The following is a 27,393-nucleotide window of genomic DNA, read 5'->3' on the forward strand; positions in this document are numbered from 1 at the left end:
AACTTCGATGGCTACTGGAATAAAAGAAGTAATCTTGTAAGGAATTGTAGAATTGTTAATTCGCATAATTTATGGTAAATTTTTCTAAAAAGGTCCTCTCCAATCTCAATGATGTTGCTGAGTACCTACCTGATGTCGTGGAAGTTTTACATGTTTACTAACATATACAAGGATATTAACTTAAAGTTAAATATATAATTTTTAAACAAACGGGTTTTATATATTATAAGAATAATTTTTAAAGGAATGGTGTAAAATTAAAAAAATGAAAATAATATAATATACAAAATTAAATAAAAATTGGGGCACCCTCCATGGTTTACCGTCCAGGATTAAAAAGTTAGGAATAAACAATGTGAATATTAAAGTAGATACCAAAAGATGTAACATTTAAGAACAACGTTGTGTACTAGAAGATTAGGTTAATACAATTGAATGTAAGAAATTAGGGTAATTATTGAGATTAGGTTACACCTCACCGATTTTTATGAAATTTAAATATATTGTAAAACTCAACATTTTGAACAACTTTTTCCTATACATATAACCGCCGCTCAGCCTTAGTTTTCGAGATATTTTCGAAAAACTGTTGAAACTAACACATTGAATTCTGGCCATCCGTGTGTGTCCGTAACAACGTACGCATTAGTATGGGATCGCCGCTTTTCTACTGTTTCTGCAGGCAACAGCACGGCGACCAATGACCAATATATACCTTGTGTACTTCTGCATTCATGATTTCAATGTATCGTCGCTATGATGACACCTGGGAATTTAATGTAGCCTAACCTAACCCAATCTACTTTTCCTAATCAGTGAATTAAGTTAAGTTAGGGTAAAGTGATATTCTGGTCGCCTGACGGCGACCAGACACATATACTGATTGTGAAATTCAAAATCATGAAAATTAGTTATATTTAATTTTTAAGCCCACCGGTAATATATGTATATATATATTGATGTCGGTCGCCGTTCTGCTGCCTGCAAAAACAGTAGAAAAGCGGCGATCCCATACTGATGCGTACGTTATCACGGACACATACCCCAGATAGCACCGTACATCCCAGGGACGTCCGTTTCATGTCCAGATTATGTCCGAACGTCCAACGTCCATTTTGAACATCCTTGGGATGTCCACAAAACGTATATTTCGTATGTCCTAGGAACGTCCGTCTTGAAAGTCCTACGGACGTCCGTAGGGCGAACATTTCGTATGTCCTAGGAACGTCCGTCTTGAAAGTCCTACGGACATCCGTGGGGCCAACATTTCGTATGTCCTAGGAACGTCCGTCTTGAAAGTCCTACGGACATAGATGAGACGTATGTCCAAAATAGGGTAGAATGACCCGTACGTCACCCGCGCGGCGAGAACGACCGAAGTTTGAGGCCTGCTGTTTTATGACAAGGCCTAAACAGAAAACAGATCTCGGGCGCTGACAAACGATTGGCGGAATTTCCAACTTGGGAATATGACGAACCACCATCGACACTTTTTCGTGAAACGTTGTTGCGACAAGACGTATAGCGAGTCTCCGTACACTTTGAGTGTGAATTTCAAGCGTTGACGATCGTCATATTACGAGTGAATATTAGTATTTCTTACTGGTGTTTATAGTGTGTTGACGAGTTTTTCTGCCATCTCAGGTAAGTGTCACTTTTTTCTTAATTAACTTAATTCCTTAATTTTTCTTAATAATAGGTAATTATGCCTTTTTTGAGACGACAACACATATGTTATTCGTATACGATGCATACCGATTTTTTATTTTTCTTTATGAAATGGTTGTGCGTACAATTCTATGTATAAATATATGAAAAACATGTAGTCGGTATCCATCATATGTTATTTTTTATATTTATTTGCTTCGAATTGAATATATTATTCAACTGAATTTCTGTTGTTTAGATGCAGCACAAACATCAAAAGTGTGCAAAGATAAGAAAGAAACGAAGGTGTCCATACAGTCTTGGCTAAGGAGAGCTGCGGAACGCAACAAGATCATTGTAAAAGATTTGTAGTAGAAATAATAAAATAAATAATAGATATGTAATAAAAATAAAGATTATAAAAAAAAGTACAGAAAACGTTTTGTAATTTTAAATGATCGGAAAACATTCCTTATATGGCTTTCAAGACGTTAATATAGCGTTCTGCAACGTTTTGTAAACGTTCACACAACGTACAGAGAATGTTACTTTCGGACGTTCTGAAAACATCCTGAGAATGTACGCACAGGACGTCCCCTGGACGTTCCACTTTTTAACAAGCACCTTCCTAGGATCTTTAAAGGACATAACCAGGACTTATAGGGGACATATGGATGTTAACGGGACATTCTCCGTACGTCCGAAACGTCCAGCATGGACGTTCGATGGACATACATGAAATGTTTCTGTGCTATCTGGGACGGATGGCCAGAATTCAATGTGTTAGTATTAACAGTTTCTCGAAAATATCTCGAAAACTAAGGCCGAGCGGCGGTTATATGTATCGGATAAAGTTGTTCAAAATGTCTAATTTTACAACATATTTAGATTTCATCAAAATCGGTGAGGTGTAACCTAATCTCAATAATTACCGAAATTAGGTTATAAAGAGTTAAGAAATGTTATATTTCTATCATTATTAACCTAACCTAATCTGATAAATTGTGAAATATTAGGTTCTATTATTGGGATGGATTCCACAAAGTTTAGGGCATTTTATGATGGGAAAATAGAGTTTACTATTTACTATATAAGAACAAACTAACAATAGAATAAATATTGAATAAAATTTTTCTACTAATATGGGTTTTTATGTGGATAGTAGGACTTTTTTCTCTATCTTGCCATTTTCCCTAGGAAACTCAACTATGCCTGGTGTCAAACATTAATTATTTAAGGATAGTAAAATTTTGAAATTTCGTAAATTAGTTTATATTACCAGTTAAGACTACAAATTAATTCTGAATTAACTTACTAGTCAGCTTTTACTTTGATTTTATATATTTGTTGTTAATAAATGAGATTGATAAGAGTTAGGAATTAAGAATTGTTATTAATAAATGCAAGTACCAGAGTATGATATTTGTAAAATATAGGAAATACTGTGAACAAACAGTTACTATGCCTCCTAAGAATGAATGGTAACATGACACATTATAATAGGTGCTACACTAAAATGGAGAAAGGAATGATTATGTAACGTGGCAATTTTAATTCGCCCCGATGGCTTTGCTACTCATAATACTCGAACAATAAATGATACAATACATTTGAATGGTATACGTTGCGATACAATCGGGTAATAAAACTGTGCAATGTATGAAACATTTGTGTGCACCGCACGAGAGTCGTTGCAAGCACGTGCATTGTACGGCTTCACGAGGGTAAGAACGAAAAGGTGAAACTTCGAATTCGTAAGTTTTAGAGAGGACTGTAAGATCGTAACCACAGTGTGTTGTGTAACTTCAGTAAGTACTACCCACATTTCCAAGTGTCTTGGAATTTTGAGTAAGAATATTAAAAGATGTTCAATTATATTAAGCACTTATAAATAATTAAATCTAATATTTGTACATTAATTACAAAGTAAAAATGACCAAAAATTATCAAACTGAAAAAATGAAAAATGTGATGAAATGGTCATTTGCACAAAAGAATTAATAATTAATTATTTTTAAGGCTGAATATGGTAACTTATGAATACAATTAGAATTTCGTCCATACAATCCATAAATAAAACCCTAATGAATTTCTAAACATTAGTAATTAATGTAATTATATTATCAAACTATATTGCCCTGCTAAAGTTAATTGACATATCTGCAATTTCTACAAAGGGTATAGCCGGGTAAGGTAGGCAAAATGGCCCTTGAACCAAATTAAATTCAGAATGCGTCATTCGATAGCATATCAAAAGAAAATATGTACTGTACATCAATTTTCAACCCTTTATCTTAACCAGGGGGGCAGTGAGGGGGGCCAAAGAGACGCCACATCGTGCCTCATTTCTCCTATTTAATAACATCCGAAAATTTTGAAAAAATTCTGATACACTACAAACACGGTGGCGCATATTAGGGAATTTTTTCAGATTTTTTCATTACAAATCCTAGTTGTAAAAAATGAAAAACCGAATAAACAATCTGAAGAAACGCGATTTGTTACTGAAAATTTAAGAGCACTATTTTTATATTACTGTGGTAATAAAAAATTCAGATTTTTTGTTGTGGTGTAACGTAGTTAAAAAAATTAAAAACCAATTATTTCGCATGAAAAAGTAACTTCTACTTTGAATTTTTATTTCCTTTATTTCCATATTCCTTTAGAATATGAATGTGAATCCATTTAAAAGTACTTAATACATATTCTGAAAAAATGTGTTATTACCACAGTAATATAAAAGTAGTGCTCTTACATTTTCAATAACAAATCGCGTTTCTTCAGATTGTTTGTTCGGTTTTTCATTTTTTACAACTAGGATTTGTAATGAAAAAATCTGAAAAAATTCCCTAATATGCGCCACCGTGTTTGTAGTGTATCAGAATTTTTTCAAAATTTTCGGATGTTATTAAATAGGAGAAATGGGGCACGATGTGGCGTCTCTTTTGCCCCCCTTACTGCCCCCCTGGTTAAGATAAAGGGTTGAAAATTGATGTACAGTATTTTCTTTTGATATGCTATTGAATGACGCATTCTGAATTTAATTTGGTTCAAGGGCCATTTTGCCTACCTTACCCGGCTATACCCTTTCGAGTAATGAGCAATTTGGATACCTGTGTTATGTTTTAACTTATCCACAAAGCCGGAAGCTGTATCTATTGCGTATATTGACATAATTGCCTACGAAAGTTTTATGTACCTGCATTACTTAGCTGCTGTTGTAAGGTAAATAAATAAATAAATCTGATATATTTGACATACACTACCGTCAAAAAGTTTGGAAACACTTTTTAAAACAGAATACCTCATTTAAAATTAGACCAAATGGCTTGAGGTTTTTTGAGAAGTTATACAAATTAATTTACTAAGATATGTGATTTTGTTGTTTTAGAAAATTACCCTTCACTATTTTCTTTCACGATTTCAACAAATTGTAATTTTTTAGAGTGTTTCCAAATTTTTTGACGGTAGCGTAGGAAAAAGACGTTTATAAGCAGCTACGTGCCGATCTGTTCCATCGATCTTTTTTCGAAACAAGATTTTTGCATTTACATCAATTATGCTTAGCAGAGTAGTACAGTCAACCCAATGATTATAAATCATAACTCGCAACGTATACTATAATCATTATATACAATTGTCAAAGAAACATTTAAGATGCAATAATTTTTATAATAGAAAAGATAAGACAGAAAGAATAAAAAACACCTCTTTTTGAAGCGATTTATTATGAAGGCAGCTTTCTATGGAATTATTAAGTTTATCGGAAAGTTCTGTTCGATAATGTCATCTCAAGTTTCCAAAGATAAGTCATTTTACAGAAATGGAATCCACAAATTACCATCACGCTGGGAAAAGATCATTAGTAACGAGGAAATTATATTGTTCAGTAAATATTAATACATGTATTGAAAATGTACTATTTTTTTTTAATTTAAAAACGGACAGAACTTTTCGGTAAACCTAATACAACCACGTGCATTTATAGTTCGCTTATTATTAAGAAATTTCAAAATCATAATGATTGTTATAAAAAATAACATGAAACAGAGAAATTTGCATCTTTTATTCCATATGAAATTTCTCTCAAGGGTGATAAAACTCTTGTTACCACATATCATATAATTTATAAGTAGCGAAAATCAATTGTTATTTGTAATTATGTTTGAAAAGCAAAATTAAACATATTATTTCTGCAACTTTTATAGAGTCTATTGTTTTATAAATGAAAACATTTGTTTACAAAAGAATAAATACAGCAAGGATACACAAAGAATTAAAGATTAAAGATTGATGCAACAATCAAAAGGGGCTTTGAAAAATTAATATGTTCTTTAAATCCAATTTTCGCTTTATTCTTGTTTTTAGAGCTTGTATAGATTTTGGAGAATTATTATAAAGGGTTATTCAGTTTTATAACGAACCAAAATTATACCATTTTATTTTAAAAAATAACAGTCATTTGTATGATAAAATTTTTCATACATAGGTAATTCGAAAAAATCTCCATAAATCATATTGTAGAATTTTAATTAAAAAAAAAGATATTAAAAAAAAGAGGTTACAAATATAATTTTAAATTACTTGATGACTTTTGATTTACGCTATATGTTGCCAAGTTTCATAAAAGTTATACAATAAAAAGGTATAAATTCAGTCAGTTATGTACAATTTTATAATTTCTTGAATCAAAGAATCAAATGTTTCAAGAGGTTTGAAATTTTGTGTAACTGAACTGTGAAAAATTTTTGAAATATCCTTGCTTCAAGGAATCCTTCATCGACACATGCAGACGACAGCATAGAAAAAGATACCAGAAAATTTAGGGAGGTCTCCTCATTATGCAACAGCCAGATATACATATGTGTAGTACATATATGCTATGTGCGGAGGATAGTATATACTTGCATACATGTCACCCATAAATTCTAAGACTTGGGTGTTCAAGTTTATAATGCGTCAGTTGCCACTGAAATTATATACTTGAAAAACATTCCAAGTTAGCTGGCTGTGAGAAGTGTTTAAGAAACGTACATAAATTACAAATTGAATAACGACTATACATATAAAAAGTAATGATATTTATACACCATTACAGTTTCGCTTGTAAGATAATCATAGTCATGTATAGCTAATAGAATGAAGTTCAAAAACCTCGAAGAAAATAACGTTTCATACATTTTAATGAAGCTGGAAAATTGATCTTTTATTCAGATTATGTCACGTTGGTCGAAATTGGTTACGTTTCTTTATTCAAGAAATAATAAATATTTATAGTAAATTAATGTATAGAGGGTGGCCCAATAAGAACCAAATACCTAAGTGTTTCTTTGAACACGAAGTAACAAAGGTATGTTCCGACACGAATTGCATTATTCGATAACTGAAATGTGCTGACGGAAGATACTTCAATGGTATTACATCTTCTTTTTTAAAAAAATGACTTTAGGTTGAAAATGTAGAAGAAAGTATAGGTTCAAGGAACTCCCCCTTGGGTTTTCGTATAACGACTCCAGACTCGGAAGTTCTAGAATTAATGGCTGATCTTAACTCTTTAAAGACGAATTTTTAATACACATGTTATTCGCAACTTATATAAATTTTCATAATCAATATAAGTGTATAATCGGAGATCTGACTAGGTTTCTCTAAAATTTTAAAAGATTCTGCAATTCTAGGATCCTAAAAAGAATTTCAGAAATTTCTGAGTTTCTAAAATTAGAAAATTAGAAGACTAAGATTCTAAGGTCCTAAAATTTCTTAATATAGTCTTAGCAATTATAATTACTTTATATTTTACGTAATCCTGCCAGAGTAAATCTAAGAATGTTAAATTCAGTGATCGAAGTGTAACCATACCAATGTAAAATATTAAACTATCATACTATATTATCAAAAGAAAAGAAAAAGGATTCCCAGTGAGCAATTTTCGCTTAAACGTAATTACATAAACTGTTGAAAGGTACATAAAACGAGACCACATTCAGGAGGCAGAAAATCAATAGACGATCTTAAACTCGGAGCTAAACGTTTTCCTCATGCAATGTAGAAAGCTTAAGAATTTAAAGAAAATTTATGCATGCAATAATTTTTGCCAAACATCGGAGAAAGAGAATAAACAGACGATACAAATGTGTCCAGTGCAATGTTGCAATACTGTAATACAGGTAAATAGACTGTGGATGTTTATATAAGTATATGTTTTCATAAAATAATTTTTTTTCCAGGTGATTTAAAGTATAATGAGCATATTTTGCATAGTTTACACATTCTGAACAATTTATTCCACTTTTTATAAGTACCATGTAGCTTACATAATTTTTGCACGCTTGGTGTGCTATACATGCATTAACATCCGGTCTACTTATAAATTTTCAAATGTCATTAACATTACTAACAAATGGAGTCAAAATTATGGAGAATTAAAATAATTTTAGTTTATAGATAATATATAATACAATGAAAAGCAACCAATAAAATATACTCTTTCAGTAACACGTTATGTAACGCTCTATTATATATCTTTTAAATTTGTTGTTTCACAAACAAATTTGTTTTTAATCATTTTAACCGAGGAAAAGATTGATGTAATTTTTACTAGTTAACCCGTGCGAAAAATTCGCATTCAAACATCAATTTTTAAATAGATTATTAGAAAAATTGAAATTCAACTTTGTTGTGCGCGCCTAACTCTGCTTCAAGTCATCTAATGTAACTGGTCAATAGTTCAAATGAAAGAGCTTGATCCGCTAAGTGTTCTTAGACAAAAACGAACACCGTACCTAAATTAGAACCGGAGATAAGAAGCTTTGAGTGGAGAGAAATTCCAGAAAAATTACGTTTGAGTATTTAAGAGGGGCGAAAGGTAGATATATTCCAATGCTTGTTGCGTTATCTACGCAAGAATACCTTTCATTTAAAAAACAAATAATGCAAATCGGGCGGATAGAACTGCCGGACAAACTCGGAATAGAATTCATAAATTTTTTTAATATATAGATTTCGACATTATCAAGACAATGTAACAAGTTAGATAGCCTTTATATGTATTGATTTGCTTGCAGTGGACTCTGTTGCAGTTATACATATGTGATGTGAGTGATTTGATTTTCACACAGATTTTCAAACATACTGCTCTTACACCATTATAGTCTACGAAAATAATACATTTCTATCTTCCTTCTCTCTCTAAAAGAAAGCCCAGAATCTTGACAAATTTTCTACTTCTACAGCTCTGTCCGTGGTAATATAACGAGAGTCTACTGAATGTAGGTGTCACTGTTGCATTTATAACATCGATTATCATAAATTATATTTGTATCTTCTATTTCTCTATCGTTTTCAGAGTATACCAAATCAAAGTTATAAAATTCAAAAGCTTGAGTTTTTTCATAGCTAAACGAATAAAAAATTGAAAAAAATTATTGAAACGTATAAGCAATTGAAAATTAAACATTCGCTAATGAATAATGTGAAACTGTAAACTAATTAATTCATTACAAAGATCATTTGATAAGTAGCTAAATGCAGGATTGTAGGGGCGGAAATTTTCAGGTACTTGTTACTTATCGAGCAACTAATGAGAATGCACGCTCTCCTCCCAGTTCAACTGCTTCCTTGCTCAATATGACCACATATAGGGTAGCCCGGCTGTAATAATTTTTGTATTATCTTAATTACTTCCGTTATTTTTGAAAATATGGGAAAATACATTATTCACGAAAGTTATATGGTATCAACCGGGCCGTTAAGTAACAGTAATAATTTTTTTTTAACATCTTATACATAAATTTCATAACAATATTTAGCGTCTTTTAGTATTTCACATTCTTTATATTCTTATGTATACAACTAACTTTGTTTTATAATTTTATATAATTATTTATAACCAATACGAAATTTAATTGGTTAGAATTGAAGATATTTAAAATTTTTTAATAAAACAATGCATTTATATTTTTCATAATTAAAGATGTACGAGTTGAACGAGACACCTTATACGTACAGTATTCGTCCGCTTAATGTTTGCGTCGGGGCTCTAGAGGTCTAAATTTTCAGCAACCGAGTATTAAGCGGACAGCCAATGAGACACGCGCTCTCCCCGTAATTCGCCCGTTCGTTTCTTCGATGTGGCTACATACAGAGTGGCGTAGACGTCCTGTAGGTACTGTCATTTTCCGTGATTAACCCTTTGCCTCATAATATCGAGTCACACTTGTGACGCAATTCACAATTTAAATGTGATGAATTTGGCTGATACTTTTAGAATAATTGAATTTTAAGCTTAATTCTAATTATAATTTGCACAGTCAAAGATCGTTGAATGACAAGTATGCACGATATTTCAATTTCTTTTTGTTTGTTTCAAAATTCAAGCAATGAATAAAACTATGACTGATGCAACTATAGAAAAAATCATAAGGGACGAAGTTAAATATATGCGAATTACATATGCCACCGTATATATGTAGATTGAGCCATTGCATCGCTGGATGGCAGAGTGGGACAAGCACGCATGTGTAAATAATGTGTGTGAGCGAAGGGCGTTTCTAAGGCCGCGTTCAGACTATGCAATAAAATTGTACAGTGTGATTCTCTCGCTACGCAAGACAAAAGCCGTGTCGCACAATCGAATCTTGCTGTTTTTGCGGGTACAGAGACCCAGGGGCCATATCGCCGGACCCAAGACTGCTCTGTGTGTGTTTATGACTGAGACGAAGACAAGAAACGGAACAGCAGGGGTTCCATTGTGCGACACGGCTTTTGTCTTGCGTAGCGAGGGAATCACCCTGTACAACTGAGGGAATCACCCTGTACAAATTCCGTGCAACTGAGGGTCCGAATTTCTGTGTTTCTGGCCGTGCTTGTACCAGGTATGCCGTCCGAAAAAGAAAATGGTTTTCTGTTGTACATAGAAATACCATTCGGACGCCATACCTGGTACAGGCACGGTCAGAAACACAGAAATTCAAATTAATTTGAGTCCTAAGCCATGGATCATAGAATCAAAAATATTCACCAAAAAATCGGAAATCGTGTGAAGTCGGTCACTAATCGAAGAGAGTTCAGCCATAATCATTTAAGCCCGATATATGTACTGTATATTAGTGATGGGCAATACAGTATCGATATTTTTTAGTTCAGATATCGATATTTAACATGACGATATATTGCAGTATCGATACTTAATATATGAATATCGAAATTTTGATACAATGTATATACAGTAAGAAGAAAATTAGATAGAAAAATATTTTGTAGCAATAAGTTTCGCTTATATGTTTATTTATATGTATATATATGTAGAATGTATGCAATATTGTTCTCAATGTATAGTAATGCATAAGTTAATAAATAGTTATGTAAACGTAAATTAGATATGAGCTGTTAACAGAAGATCTGTATACATATAGATTCTAAATAATCCTCGTAATGGATGCACGTCCAAAAAAATTAAAATATTAATTATAATAATGTGTTTATCATATATAAAACAAATATTTGAATAAATAGTCCATTTTCTACTGAACTTCACTTGTAATTTAATTGTACGTATTGATATCAATAATATCGATACTTCATTCCCAATTGATGTATATCGATACCAAATATCGATACTTCATTCCCAGTTGATGTATATCGATACTTTGGTTATCGATACAATTCAGAAATATGCCCATCACTACTGTATATCCGTTTGGGATTTATGGGCATCGATTGTTTGGATCATTGGTCCAGTGCAGGGAATGCATACGTGCGTAAGTAATGCGTGTGGGGTAGAACCAGTACGAAATGGCTACTTATCAAGAAGTTACTTATCGAACGGTGTCTGTAATTATTTCAACTGAACGAAAGCCAATTTTTATTAAGAATATTGTTGCAATATTAGCACAATTATTTTCATCAAATCATCAAACTTCAAATTGGTATAACATATATTTTTTTACACATTTTTATGAATTTAATTATCCAAATTTCTATGTTTAAAAATTTGTCATTTGATATGCTGTAATCTAATACAAGGTTACATGTCATACACAAGTGTGTGTGTGAACATGCTGTAGCTCGTTAACGGAGAGGCCTAGGATCACACGGTTGGTCTCAAATTACTCATCAGTGTTCGGAGATGTGCCTTTTGAAAAAAATTTAATGTATCGATAACAGGAAGTCATGTGACACAACAACTTTTTTTATTTAACGGAATTAAGATGCAGCAAATGTAAAGCAAATGTTACGTTCCCGTCTCTGAAATTTCCTTATTTAGAGTTGGATGCGTACACCCAGCACCGGTATACCCGGAATCACGTAGAGTCCGTCTCCACCACTCTTTTTACTCCAATTTTTTAGTATAAAAAGGGTGGCAGCGAAGGCACTACGGGTTTAGTTAAAGTCTAGAAAGGGTTCGATACACGTCAGTACGGTTTTCTTACAGATAATCTCTGTGACGAGGAAACTCTGCGAGATCGGGTATTCAAGTCCTCTTCAAGCTATTACAGTAACTATACAGTACGTTGTCTGCTGTTTGTTGGCGTTTAGTGGAGGGGAAGAGAGGGTTTCCTCTCCCCGGACGCTTTTAGTTCGGGCCGGAGATCGCTAGGTGGCGGCGAGATGACAGTGACAGTGTTCTCGCAAGTGATCACTCGGCATGCAGTTCGAATATATGTATATAAGTTCCGAATTGGGGTATGATAGGTGTCTGGGACAGGGGTCATCTGTTGTCAGCCCCACTGACGAGTTTAACAGGTCGGTCCCGAGACGAAACACATTTTTCTCCCCTCTCCTACTTGTTAAGCATCATTCTGATCGTCGTAGTCCGCCTCCGTTTGCTCGCGTTCGTGAAAACCGAGAAGGATTAGAAGATTTTTGCTTCGTGGAATCAAAACTAACCTCTTAAATTCAATTCACGAAAAATTGTAAATTAGAATTTAACTCATTGAATATCGCGACAGTTACACTCAACAGTTGTAAGGTCCTCATCAAGGAGAATAAATTCAGATCATTTTATAACTTTACCTATTGCTGTTCAATTATATTAACCAGTCCAGAAAAACCCATTAAGGAAGGTGTACCTTTACCGCTCGAGGTGCACTAATCAAGTTACGAGACCTAACACTAACATTTCTTGCGGCTCCCTACGTTAGCCATACGTAGGCTCGTCTCCGCGTCTACTTTCTTAGGCTTCCAGTTCTGATAACAGCACTGGTTAAGCCATTAACAACTCCATAACCGAAATTAAACCCAGGCTACACCCCCTCTCCCCCCGCTCGTAACACAAAGCTGTACAGGACGTCAAGAGAATGCTAGAAAATTTTTTTTGGTCGAAAAATTCCATGTTTTTCTATTTTGTTTCTTTTAAAACTATGATTTTTAGTGATCACCTTATTCCCTGACCTAGATACAATTTTATAGAAATATTTCCTTCTTTTCGTATTTTCTATCTGATTTCCTACGAGTTCTTTTATACTATGGTCTGTAACTATCTGTATGTCCTTGCGGAATGTCGTTTGTTCCACTGGTGTCTTTGCACTGTTGGTTCAGATTTGGCATTTTCTACCTCTCGTGCATGTAATTTCGAAATTCATCGTGTCTTTGCTCGAGGCTCTGCGGTTGAACATCTTTTACGGCTGACGGTTGGTATTCCTTTCTGAGTCTTTTCTCCCAAACCACTCCGTATCAAACGTGGTTTCTCGTGTTCTCGTACAGAAAGATACTTTTCTTCGTACTAATGTTTCATAGTGTCTTGATTTGCTCTGAATTCGTTTCATTTTGTACATCAAGCTTCAGTACAGTACGATCGAATTATTAACAATTGGCTATTATCATAATCCCAAAACACTCCCTACAAAATTAGTTAAAAATAATCCGTCTATTATAATCAAATTTCGGCTATTGTTATCAACTGTGATAATTACATTTGGAAACAAATGATAAGAATTCTTAGCAAATTAATACTAAATAGACTTTTTATTCGAAACGTACTTTTACCATTTACACGAGTGCGTGACAAGAATTCTTAGAAAATACGTAAAAATGTTGGAACCCGAAGTATACCCTTTAGTTTTTTAAAACATATTGTTGCAATGCTTGGGGATTATAATGATTATGGTTTGTAAGATAATTAATTTCTTTTCTTAGATATAGTTACTTTCAATCATACTGTATTTTAATGGATGCGATTAAATTTTTAATTGGAAGTGTATTTGTTATGAATTTTAGAATTTTGGAACTCTGCAGCTGTAAGATTCTGGAATTCTGAAGTTTTGGAATTTTTAAATACTGAAATTTTTGAATTCTGGAATTCTAGAGGTTTTGAGTTCTAGAATCCTCACATGTTTGAGTTTTGATACCTTTGAATTCTGAAATTTTTGAATTCAGGAACTTCGAAATTCTGAAATTCTTTAGTTCTGAAACTTTGGAATTCTGAAATTTTTAAATCCTGAAATTTTTGAATTTTTGAATTTCGTTAATACTATATGTTGACTGCTAAACGGATATTATTTTACTCATATCAGTTCAATTAAGAAGTTACTAACTGAACCTAATAATTTTCGCATCTATTTGTGCATAGACTATTAATTCGAAAAATTGATTACGTTATGAGATGTTTTAATAATATTTTCAATAAATATACTACTATCAGAAAAGCTTTGTTGATGAATAGTTTAGCAGATCTAAACTATTCCCTTTTTATGGCAAAGCCCCTTTATTTCCTCTGATTAAATCAATTGGAGGTAACTATTAACGTGGTTTTGCATTTTGTGCATTGAGGCCGTAATCCTTTTCTTTTTTATATTTTCATGGAAATATCTTTTAATTTTAGTCATACAGTTTTGAATTATATAATACAACAAAACAGCACTCACGTACCAATTTTAAAAACTTGTAAAAATACTTGATAGCAAAAAAGGCTACAAAATGAAAGTACGCAATATAATATAATAATTGAGAAGTAGATCAATTGAAAAGTAGTCTTTAATTATATCAACTATTAAAACTGAATCTTTTGTATTTAATTTGTAATTTTATTATTTACTAGCCGATTACCCTTGCTTCGCGCCAACTTTTTAAAGACCTCTTTAATTAATTTATTTATTTTTGTTTATTCGTTTCATTCATTTCAAAATAATTGTATTTCTTCAGAAAGAACACTTTTCTGAACGTTGTGTTCCTGACTCATCCAGTATCTGATTTACCTGTGCTTTTAAATCCATCTACCATCCCCGTTTCAACCCTTCAAAAAGGGAAAATCGAAGTTTTGTTTTGCACGTAGCTAATAGATTTCAACAAAGCGTATTTCTACTAAAGTTCATGATATAAATCAAACTGTCACCGAAAAGGTCTATCAACCACCTTTTTCACCCCATTGGGAGTCGAATTCTGAAAAATCCCTTCTTAGTGGATGCTTACATTTTAAGAAGAAGCCATTCCCAAAATTTCAAATTTCTAAGTCCAGTGGTTTGGCTTATTATTAGACATTAATTATCTCTAAGTCGGTGGATGAGTTAGGACTTTATATACAGGGTGTCGCAGAACTCATTTTCACCCACTGAAGGGGTGGTAGCTGGGGTGATTCTGAACAACTTTTTCCTTTGCGAAATTAAGGAAAAACACTGACATATCCGAGCGCGTATAGCACGCGGGCTCAGGGACGACGGCAGCGTCGGCTACGAAAGCGGGGCTTGATGTAAGTCGCGAACGAACGGCTCGGCACCCCGTTGGCACAGCACAATAAAAAAATTGAATTGGTTGAACATTTTTAGTTGTTGTTCAAAATGATTACGGAATCTAATCTCTTATTGCCTGTCATAATGTAAAAAAGGAAATTCTAAACATTCTAAACAACAAATAAAAATGTTCAACCAGTTAAATTTTTGTTTTGTGCTGTGCCAACGGGGTGTCGAGCCGTTCGTTCGCGACCTACGTCAAGCCCCGCTTTCGTAACCGATGTTGCCGTCCCTGAACCCGTGCACTATACGCGTTCGGATTGGTCAGTGTTTTTCCTTAATAATTCAAAAACGAAGCTTCAAACATCTTTTTCGAAAAGGAAAAAGTTGTTCAGAATCACCCCAGCTACCACCCTTTCACTGGGTGACAATGAGTTCTGGGACACCCTGTACAGTAGGTTCTCGTTATATTGTCACATGAACGATTTGACCTTGACACAGATTTTCAAGTATACTAGTACCACTCTTATACCATGATAGCCTATGAAGATGACTTTGTCTCCCCTCCTCCATCCAAAGGAAAATTGGAAGTTTGAAAAATTTTCTGCTCCCACAATCTCATCCGCGACAATATAACGCGAGTTTACTGTATAGAGATTTATTTATAAAAAACCACAATAACAATAATACAATTTTATACTAGATAACAAAAATAATCAAGGAGAAGAAAGATTTATTGTCGTTTTATAAAAATTACGGTGTTTCAAATGAATTTTAATAACTTGCAGTCATTATTCAATGACTGTTTTAACTTTCTTTAATGAAAAATCGTAATTTCTTCTGCTTTTAAAGTTTGTTATTGTGGAGGAATTTGGATAATGAGGGGCGTCTAGGAAACGATTGAAACTCAGGTACACGTTTTCTAATAGTCGTTCGCTCTTTATTTTAGTTAATCTTCAAGCACGCGTACGTGTACTGTGTCCGCTGCTGCTGAGCCATAATATTTATGTATATTCGCCTTCGACAAACGGGGGAAAGGGGGGAAAGAGTCGCCGTAACCCGCACAGGTAGAAATACGTGGGAAGTTTATCATTTTTATTTTACATATGATACTCCACTTGCTTATGGCAAACATGCAAAACCGGGACTGCTTAATCTAATTATTTACAGATAAAAGTTGAATATTAATCATACTTACTGTACAGCTTGATTTTTCCGTCCGTTTCACCTAATGAGTTGGTTGCCACGCACCGAAACGATCCAAAGTCCTGAGGTCGCACAGCTTTTATGGTTAACCTCATGGTTATCTCATATCCCTTTGGAATTGTTTCTACTTCGTAGTTGTTATCTACGGACAAAAGGTATTAATAATAATTAGCAATATTTCCTTTCTCTGAATATGAATTTATTTATTCACTTATTTTGAGTAATTAATTTTTTCCATTTACTTATAAATATTTCTGAAAAATAACATCGTACGCTTCCCTAGGGAAGATGGTTACTTGCAAATGTTTACTTAAGAAAATTTGGTGAACTTGTAGATGAGGTCCGTCCCCTCCGATTTTGATGATTTTTAAATATGTTGTAAAATTCGTCGTTTTGAGCAACTTTTTTCCTCTAAGCCAGGCCTGTCCAAGTAGGAGAATTTACTCCTGGAACACATGTTTTGGGTCCTCTTCCAACGCTACTCCTTCAAGTAAGATGGGACCGAGGAGACAATACCGCCGCTAGGAAAGACGGAGAGACGGTAGTCGGAACCGTCCCATCTTACTTGAAGGAGCAGCGTTGGAAGGTGACCCAAAACATGTGTTCCAGGAGAGGATTCTCCTACTTGGACAGGCCTGCTCTAAGCTATATGTCGGACTCGATTAGTTTGCGAGATATTCGCGAAAAACTATGAGTACTATCACATTGAATTTCGCCTGCACGTATACGTCCGCGGCTGTGCATGCGTCGGCAAGCGACCCTCGCTTCTCTCGTGTTTCTGTCAACAGCACCACGTGCCCCGACTACCATTCATATAACGGGTGAGCTTAAAATTAAATTTAACTAATTTCAATAATTTTGACATTGCACTTGTGTGGCCGGCCGCCTGCAGGCGGCCGGAATATTGCTGTAGCCTAACTTAACCTAATCCTGACATGTAAGTAACAGGAAACATATACCACACTGGTTAAAACTAATGTTGGCGGTATTTTATTTTTCTGTTACTTATACGTGTAGGTTAGGTTAGATTAGATGAATATTAACATGGCGCGATCACCCGTTGAGCAGGAGCTCCGGTTCCTGGTCGTGGCCGAAGAGGAAGCCCTGACCTCGCTTTGCAGGCTGGTGAAGACATGGCGCGATCACCCGTTGAGCAGGAGCTCCGGTTCCTGATCGTGGCCGAAGAAAAATCCTGTGCCTTACCGTACAGGTTGAAATATCCTACCGCTTGATCGGGGGTGTAACGGCGTGGATCCTCAATCCCCTATGGTTGCCTAGCGCATGACGGATTGAGAGTAGACGAAAGCGCATATGCAAGCTAGGGAGCTGAAGCGCCGTTGCGGCTATCGCTGGTACAACTGGGATATCCACCAAAAGGATGAAAGGGTAACAGCGGCCTACGTCAGGGAAGAGGTTTTTAGTGGGTAGTGTATCAGACCGCGGATACCCCCTCTGGGTACCGCGGGGTTGCCCCTTCTGGGCTGCCTCTTTGGGTTTGCCCCCACCAATGGGCGCCAGGCCCCCCTTCTGGGGATACGAGTCCCACACTGCCCGGGCCCCCTCCAGCCGAATAGAGTGAAAGGGGGAACAACCCGCGCGTGCATAAAGGCATTTTCCTCTTCCATCAAAACCAAAAAAAAAAAGTTTAGATGAATATTAATAGATCGCCGGCCACGAGAGTTAAATGTTATAGTTTGATTTTTCAGCTCACCTGTTGTATATGATTAGGAGCCGGACCACACGCTGTTGCTTACAGAAACAGTAGGCAAGAGAGCCGGCGCATACGTACAGGCACAATTCGCTGTAGTAGTAACAATATTCTTTCGCGAATATCTCGCAAACCAATCGGGTCCGACATATAACTTAGAGGAAAAAAATTGCTTAAAATGACGAATTTTACAACATTTAAAAATCATCAAAATCGGAGGGGGAGGACCTCATCGACAAGTTCACCCAAAATTTTATTTAATATTTGCTTTATTAGTAATATTTTTTCAATTACATGTTAAGCTTTATAATATTTAATTATTGAAATTATATTACTTTTTTCAAAATTAATCTTAACATCCTAAAAACCAGAATGTTTAAAATTTTTTAAATATGATTACAAATTTTAATATTTTTACGTGTAGGCAAACTTATTCGTATTATTTTAATAATAGTCTAATTGTTATTATACTTACATTAATCAAAAATATTAATATGAATTTATCCATCAAATAAAATTGCCTTCTTAAAATTATGTTAATTAATTATATTTTTTCAACGAACAATATTAAAGCAAAGTATGTATAATGTACGATGACTCTGGAGTATCCCTTTTCTATATCGCCATTTTTCCTTTAATAGCCTACTAAGCTTAGTATATATGTACATACAGGGTGTCTGCGCTAAAGTGTGACAGGTATTTTATTTCGTAACTATTCATGACACGAAAAATTGTTTATATGGAAATTGCACGGTATAATGGGGCCTATGTTTTGGCGTGAACGAAAATTTATTTATATCATATTTATAATGGCAACACGTAGAAGCATACCATTTATTATTATTAACTTTATGACCATGTAATGATAATTGGTTCTTACTAAAAAGAAAATTAACATGGTAGATGTCATTCAAAATAATAGTGGTTCAACTCATAGGGCTCTACCAACAATGCAACATGTACATTTGCATAGAGCGAAAAATTTTGGGATGGCAAAATTGATCTAATCTACATAAAACTCAAATACAATAAATTATAAAATAAATCACACAAAAAGTATAATTATTTGACAAAATTTAAGAGTGAATGCTAATAGAGATACACTACTATTATTCAGAGTGACACATATGATAGTAGCCGAATAACATTAGTTTGAAATAGCAAGAAGCCCGTTGATGGTTAGATAACTATTTATGTGTGAAGTCGCTTCGACGTTATAGAATTGAGCAAAGTTGATACACCAGCGTAGCGACCACGTTATTCGTGCAGATATCATTTTCGCCGCAGCACAGGTGTCGTATATGTTGGACTTCCACGGTGTTTATTCGTAGCTATAACACCGACAATGCGGAACACCAGACATTGGACTTATTTGCACCTTAAATACAATATATCAAAATACGTTGCATGTTGAATGCTCAAGACGATAATTTTGCTACACTGCAGTATAGTCTTGTTTACTTGAATACAAGATTCCTTCAATATATGGGATATTGACTGATTATAAAAGTATGTCACGGAAATTAAATCAACATTGATGCGTTATAATTGTAGAGCATATTAACTGTAATTTTTCTGTCATTCTGCAATTTTTACTCTACAATTCATTATGTATAGAATAAAATAGATATATGAAGGAACAGAAACGAAAGAAAATAGTATTTTCCAGATTAACAAGGAACATTGTTTTACTAAAAAAATAAATTTTGTTATATCTAAAGAGTAAAGTAGTTTTTAAACTTAAAAGTAAAAAACTCGCATAAGAAATTAAATTAAAGATTTGTTTAGTATTTGAAAAGCAGTGTTCAGGATTGGTTCTCCCGATGGTGCAACATATGCATTTGTACGGTGTGGCAAAAATGGTCTAAAGTTTAGACTCTAAACTATACAAAATACAAATGTTATAGATTAAATCATAAAAAAGTTATAAGATGAATAAAAATTATTTAAATTTAAATTTTCACATAATAAAATTTCCAGCGTTGTAATTATTTTTCATTAACTTATGAATTTTCATTATCCAATGTTACTATTTAGAATGTATGACTACAGATGTTGAAATATAATTTAACATCATGGCGTTTTAGACATCATTGTAAGAATTTTTCTGAATGGAAGAGAGAAGTGACAAAATACATATTTTATGGCAGTTTTAATAATATTTCGGAACTTTTGACAATGCCTCGAAAAGAGCTATTAATTAAATATCTATGGCTTTTCGGCCACCGCAATGTGTTTGTGAAAACAATAGATAAGTGGCGGTCCGTTGCTGACGCATACGCCGCCGTAGATGCATAGATATACGTAGAATTCATTGTAGTAGTAGCAGCAGTTTTTCGAAAATATCTCGGAACCTAAGGCTGAGCAGCGGTTATATATATAGGAAAAAGTTGTTCAAAATGTTGAGTTTTACAACATATTTAAATTTCATCAAAATCGGTGAGGTGTAACCTAATCTCAATAATTACCATATTTTCTTTTATACTTTAATAATATACTATTTTTAAATACTTTAATATTTTTTTTATAACATTTTATTTTTATATTTTAATATTTTTATTTTTTAATATACTATTTTTGGTTCATCTTAATCGATTCTCATTTACTCTAACATAACCTTTTTGTTAGCCTCCTTTATCAATCCTGTAATATTAGCGATCTGATGAAAGGGCCCGTATGGGATTACAAGTGTATCTCCGAACTCACAACATTTTTGGCTCAATAGCAATAGAAATTGTTAGGGTAAATTTTCTGGCTTTACGGCGTCATACGCGCGTTACGTTACCGTTAATCACATTGCTCGACTACCACACTACTACATCACATACTTTTATACTCATACAACAGCTGACACACACGGTAGCGTCCCGAGCACACGCACGCGCCCCGAGCACACGCACGCGCCCCGCACGTAACAGTAGCATTGCAATACAGAGGTGCCCGCGTTCGCATTTTTGCCCACATTAAGAGCCCCCGCAGACTGCAGACTTTCTATCGGCCGATAGTTTGATCGGGTTAATCGGGATAGTTTGGCCGGTTAACGCGCACACTGAGCCAACTAAATACTCGGGTTGGTGAAAGAAGAAACAGGGTGGAAAGAGATGGATAGTTTAGTTTGAATGCAATCGTGTAGCCCATCAAACTTATTTATCTTCATACTGATTAAGAACCCGACCAAACTACATATCGGCCGATAGAAAGTCTGCAGAGACAAAATTGCGCGACTGTCTAAAGACAAATCGAGAATTTTGTCTGTAGACAGTCACAAATAATTTGCAACACAATCAATCGACTTTGTCACGCCTTCACATCTACAGTTAATCGCCGCAACACCATGAGTTCAGACGTTGCTGCCTATAGCATCGCTGTATGTCTTTTCCGTCGTCCACATAATTACAGTATGACCGAAAATGCAAAAATGGACACAGGTCTGGACAGAGACTCATTTGTTTGTGTCTATGAACACGTTCCCAGTGCGAGATGTAGCGCAACTTGTCTCATGTTTTCCATTCGAGATGGGAGACAATAGACTTGCGATTTTGGTCTATGGAACAGTCTTTAGATATCCGGTTTGTTCTCCATTTGTCTATAGACAATTACGGAATATTGTCTATAGACACGAGTTGCGCGATTTTGTTTATGAGTGTAGACGAGGCAAAGAGTCCGTCGCTATCCGTATCAGTTCTTGCAAAAAGAACCTCGGAATAACCAATGACGTTCGAAGTGACCGCCGCATTCGCATGAATAGAATATCGATATCTTACTCGTACTCATCTCCTCTCCTTCCTTCAGTTGAATTCGCAGAAGTTACCTGTATTCGGTCCCGACTGTGGACGCTTAAGTGGGCACTTCTGTATCAGGCCGATTTTGATCTGATAATTTGTTGATATAAAATGACAAGTCACTTCCTTAATACGTACCCCTATCAGTTCACGCAAAATAAAAAATTATTGGACTTCGCAATTGTAAACTTTAATTAAATTAACAATTATTATTTCCATATAGTACTATTAGTTCGGTAATTATTTAGAAGTTGGTCCTCCTCACCGATTTTCGTGACCTTGAAATATGTTGTCAAGATCATCATTCTGAACAACTTTTCCCTATATACATGTTACCGCCGCTCGGTCTTAGTTTCCGAGATATTCGTAAAAAACTTCAGTTATACTTATGTCACCAGTACAGTGTATTCCGGGAAAAATGGAGACTGAATAGTGATTGAAAGAGTGATTGAAGTGGTTTGAGGTTAGCGTTAGGGTTAGGGTTAGGGTTAGGGTTAGGGTTAGGGTTAGGGTTAGGGTTAGGGTTAGGTTAGGTTTAGGTTAGGTTTAGGTTTAGAGCGTACATGGCGTGATACGAGAGCTAATATTCCTCGTTATGGAACGCGTACGTCTCATTACGTGGGATATGTTGTGACCCCGCGAATAAAATAGTACTCGATGAGTTCAAACGTATATATATTTCAAATAACGTGTACAGAGGTTCTGGCTACGAAGTGTCCTCTAGGAAGGCCGGCAATCGAGTGAGTTTGGGAGAGGTCCTGGCCCAAGAGTCTCGGAAAAGCTAGGCCCTTAAGGGACGTGACTAATCGGGTAGTTTTCCACCCGTCACGTACACCCAACTTTCAGGAGAAAGTTGGCCTGAGCGTTGGGGTATCCAACACCTCCCCCCTTCAGATTGATTCACGTCTTCAGATGTGAATCAATTAGATATATGGCAAATTATTAATTACTACAACATTACAACTTACTAAAATTCAGTTAATTATAGTTCTTCTATGTTCTTAAACATATAATGAAATGCACAGTGTTATAACTTAATATATAGATAAGAATTTGATATAGCAATATACAATACTATGATACTCCAGTCATCTTTTATACCTAGATAGTTAATTGGATACTAATAATATTAATGATAAAATGACGCTAGTTATTATAATAATAATGATAAAAATAACGCCGGTTATTAATAAAGATTTATGTCACGAAATATATGATCGGTACTATGCTAGTTCAATGAATATAATTTTATCGATAAGTAATAATAATTGATCCTATAGTGATACATTTGATATATGATTTCGGTAGTCAAATAGTTATTGTTACCTAACCGGTTATAGTAATGGAAATTTAACAAAAAATATAAAATTATACTAATTATAACATGGTTAATTATATACTGATATCGATCAAACAATTTGCTAGTCCATATTAACCGAAGGTGCTCGTGATGTTGACCTTCTTCGTCCTTGCGGTTCCGTCCGGATTGGGGTACCGCTTCGGCTACGATCACTGGCATGTGGATGTGGATCGACATCCCCCTCCCCTCCTTCGGATTCTTCTTCCACGATTTGGGATAACTGCATCCTCGCTATTGGTGCCGTGTTGATGTTGGTGTTAAAAATTTGTAACCAACAGTTATCGTTCGGGGCCCTGGGTTGACACGTGGGGCAGAAGTATTTTGCCAGTGTTCGGAATACTCCGCACCAACGAAGAATATTTATGACAAATATAATGAATAGGCCTGTAGCTGTTACATTCAGAGCATTAGAATACCAAGGATTGCGTTGGGGAATCGATGGTTGTCCTGATTCCTGTAGTAAGGTATCCAATTTTGCCAATTTATGGTGTAAATACTTGAATTCTTCGCTTCCAAGATTAGTGATTTTGATAGTTGGTAGCCTCAGTGGATCGATGGTTATATTTCTATGATTCTGGGTACAGCAGGGGTCCTCTGCACTATCGTGGTTGTTCATCTTGTGGCTGCGATTTGTCGTGATTTCTTGTGTCGGTTCTAAGATGATTGATTGAGTATACCCTTTACATTCTGGTTGCAGGCGAATGATTCCAGTGGATTTCAATTCTATGTCTTCAACGTGCGTACTCGAACATGTGAGGGTTAGTGTTAAGACCTCGTCAGTTGTAAAAATCCATTCGTTGTTAGAAATGTAATGCCATATTTCTAAGTTGGCCTGAATGGTCCGAATTTTGCAAACTGTTGGTATGGTTTTGACGATGGTTGTAAATAGAACTGTTTCGCATATTGGCTCTGCAATGGTCCTCGTCACGTGTTTGATGTTGCAGATGTACTCCGTGGCGTCGACCTGCACGCATTTCTCGAGGTTCTGTAGTTGTGTGTAATATACCTGGTTCGTACTCATAAGGAGGTAGATGGAGTTTGGTTGTATATAAGAATGGGTGTAAGGACCATTGTGGGAGATAGGAAGTGGTACCAATTCATAAAGATTATATAACAATTCACCGGTCAATGGAATGGCAATGGCAAATATGAGATTTCTTCCTTTAAGAATTATGTCTACTTTGCAGAGATCATTATATTTATGTATATTGTAAAGTGTTAATGGAATAGGCCAATTTTGTCCGTTCGGAAGATCGATTTTAATTAATTCATTATAAAGGTCTTGAGGAGTTATTATATGTGGGTGTAATAAATTTTGACGTGCCAATGTAACGGAAGTAATAAATAAATTGCAGTATTCCTTCAATATTGTAGTCATTTGCGTTAATAAGTGTAACTGTTCTAATATTAAGTGCTGAGTATAAATTCCATTCAGAAGGTTAGCGGTAGAGTTAGTAAAATCATTCAATAATTCAATATTTTTATTAAATTTCTGTTCGTCCAATTTAAGATCGTTAAGGCAAGAATTAAAATTTTGGATAGTGCTAGTCATAACAGATATCTGTTGTCTCATTAAAGAATTCATCTTTTTATTTCCGTTAATTAAGGATTCTATTGCTTCGTCATAGATTTTAGTATCTTCAGCGTCTGGAGTACCAAAAAGCCATTTTGGAATATAAGATGCACTATCAAATAGGCCTCTTTTAGTGATTTTATTTTTAACATTCCTATTATTAACCATATTGTCTATGGTTTCGATTTTAACTTTGATTGCTACTATATCTGAATATATAATCTGGAGAGACTTCTGACATGTGGACGTGCTATAAAACCGGTGTTCATTACACAATTTCGCGGATTCCGTATAAAATCGAGTTAACCTAATGTATTGATAGTCAATAACGTCGAGATCATGATGCATTAGTAAAGAATATTTCGAATTTGATAATTTAACATTGCCTAATGAATTGTAGTACAATCCAGCGTGATTGTTTAGGGGAAAAATTGTATAATAGGTTTTATTACTAGGGTTAGTATGATTAGAATAAGGCAATTGTAACGTTAATAGTGTCAGGATTATTTTATAAGGACAATTGTGGTAGTTCAACATCCTAGCTGTTGCCTGAAACAGAGGGTTTCAACATGTTAGTGTGGTAAGTCACCAGTTTATTATTCTTTTGAATTTGAATTGTATTATTGCGATTAATTTTGACTACTTTGTAAGGACCTAAATAATTGGATGCTAGTTTTTTGTTTAATCCCGCGGCTACTTGTTTATTTTGTACATAAACTAAATCATCTACTTTATAGTCGAATTGTTTAAGTTTATTGTCATAATACGTTTTAGATTTTGTTTTTGATGTGATTAAGTTTTCTCTAGCTATTTTTTGAGTATAATTTAATTTCTGTTTTAGATTAATTATGTAGTCATCGTAGGAATAATGTAGAGTCGGTTCTTGGGTTATGCTGCTAGGTAAAAATGGTTTATGACCAAAGAGAGTTTCGAAGGGTGAGTAGCCGGTCGATTTATGGATATGAGTATTGTAGGAAAACATTGCAAATATAATAAATTCGTCCCAATCAGTCTGTTTGTTATTAATATAGTGTTTTAAATAATCCTTTAATGTTAAGTGTGACCTCTCTAGTGCACCATTTGTTTGTGGGTGGTAGGGTGAGGATAGGATATGTTTGGTATTAAATAATTTCATCAAGTCCTTAATTAGGTGAGAAGTGAAATCAGTTCCTTGATCTGAGAGAATAGTTTTAGGAATTCCGAAAAGCGTAATAAATTTAGAGAGTTCGATAGCCACTGTTTGGGCTTCGTGATTTGGTATGGGAGCAGCGTACGAATATTTCGTCAAGTCGTCCTGCATCGTTAAAATAAATCGATTATTGTTTATTGTTTGTGGTAACGGTCCAACTATATCTATCGCGAGTCTTTCGAAGGGCTTATCTGAGGTACTTGTAATCACCATAGGGGCTTTCGAGGGTTTGAAGTTTGTTTTATTTTTCTGACACGACGGACATTTCTTTATATATTTCTTTATATCGTTCTTCATTGACTTCCATAGATAAAATTCTTTGATTCTTTTATACGTGCGTACAAATCCCGAGTGTCCTGCTAGTTTTGAGTCATGATTGTCCTGTAAGATCTTTAAAATTTCATCTGGATTTTTAGGATTAATTCTGTTCCGTTGTAATATAATAGGTTTAATAGTTGTGTCTTCGAAAACGTAATGTACTATCTCACAAAACATTTCCCTTTTTATGTTTTTATTTTGAATAGTTGCGTCATGAATATATATATTACCCGAGTAATTGTTTTCTACAAGGTTAATTTTTAAATTTCGTAAAGAGTAGAATATTCCTTTATAATCTAATTTATCGAAATGGAAAGGTTTGGCTATACAAAGGTAGGTCGTTTGTGAATTTTTATCCAATTTGATAAAGGAATATAGCTCATCAGGTTCTTTAATATTTGACATGTCGTATTTAGTTCGCACAGCTTCAGAATATAAATTGGTTTCGTCTAAATCTTTAGAATAAAGTATCGCGTTTGGAAAATAGGTAAAATCATGACACGGAATTGACGCGACCTTCGGAATATTGAGAGTTTTGTAATGATATTGGATAAAGTTTTCGAATGTATCATTACCTTGGATTATATTTATAATTGGGGGTCGTGACAAGGCATCAGCGTTAGAATTTAGTTTTCCCTCTTTATAAACTATTGTATAATTATATTCCTCTAGTTTTAATCGCCAACGTATTAGACGGCTACCTGGATCCTTGCAATTAAATAACCACGTCAGGGGTTTATGATCAGTGACAATAGTGAACCGCCTGCCGTATAGATAGGGCCTAAAATGGTTGACACTCCAGACAATAGCAAGTAGTTCTTTTTCAGTCGTGCTGTAATTTTGTTCGCTTCTATTGAGTGTTCTTGAGGCATAAGCTATAGGCAAATCTCTACCAATGGGGCCCTGACTTAAAACAGAACCTATCGCATAACTTGAGGCATCGGTC

The 27,393-nt window shown here is 34.6% G+C and overlaps 1 protein-coding gene across 1 annotated transcript in view; it reads right to left on the reverse strand.

Moving 5' to 3' along the window:
• Window positions 1–27,393, reverse strand: part of LOC114879613 (neurotrimin-like) — a 538,060-nt gene that overhangs the window by 41,055 nt on the left and 469,612 nt on the right. The window contains exon 8 of the mRNA XM_046286422.1: window positions 16,510–16,659. Coding sequence (XP_046142378.1) covers window positions 16,510–16,659 — 150 coding nt within the window. The remainder of the gene's footprint in view (window positions 1–16,509; window positions 16,660–27,393) is intronic.

This window comes from Osmia bicornis, chromosome 7 (genome assembly GCF_907164935.1).
Source record: "Osmia bicornis bicornis chromosome 7, iOsmBic2.1, whole genome shotgun sequence".
Lineage (NCBI taxonomy): Eukaryota > Metazoa > Arthropoda > Insecta > Hymenoptera > Megachilidae > Osmia > Osmia bicornis.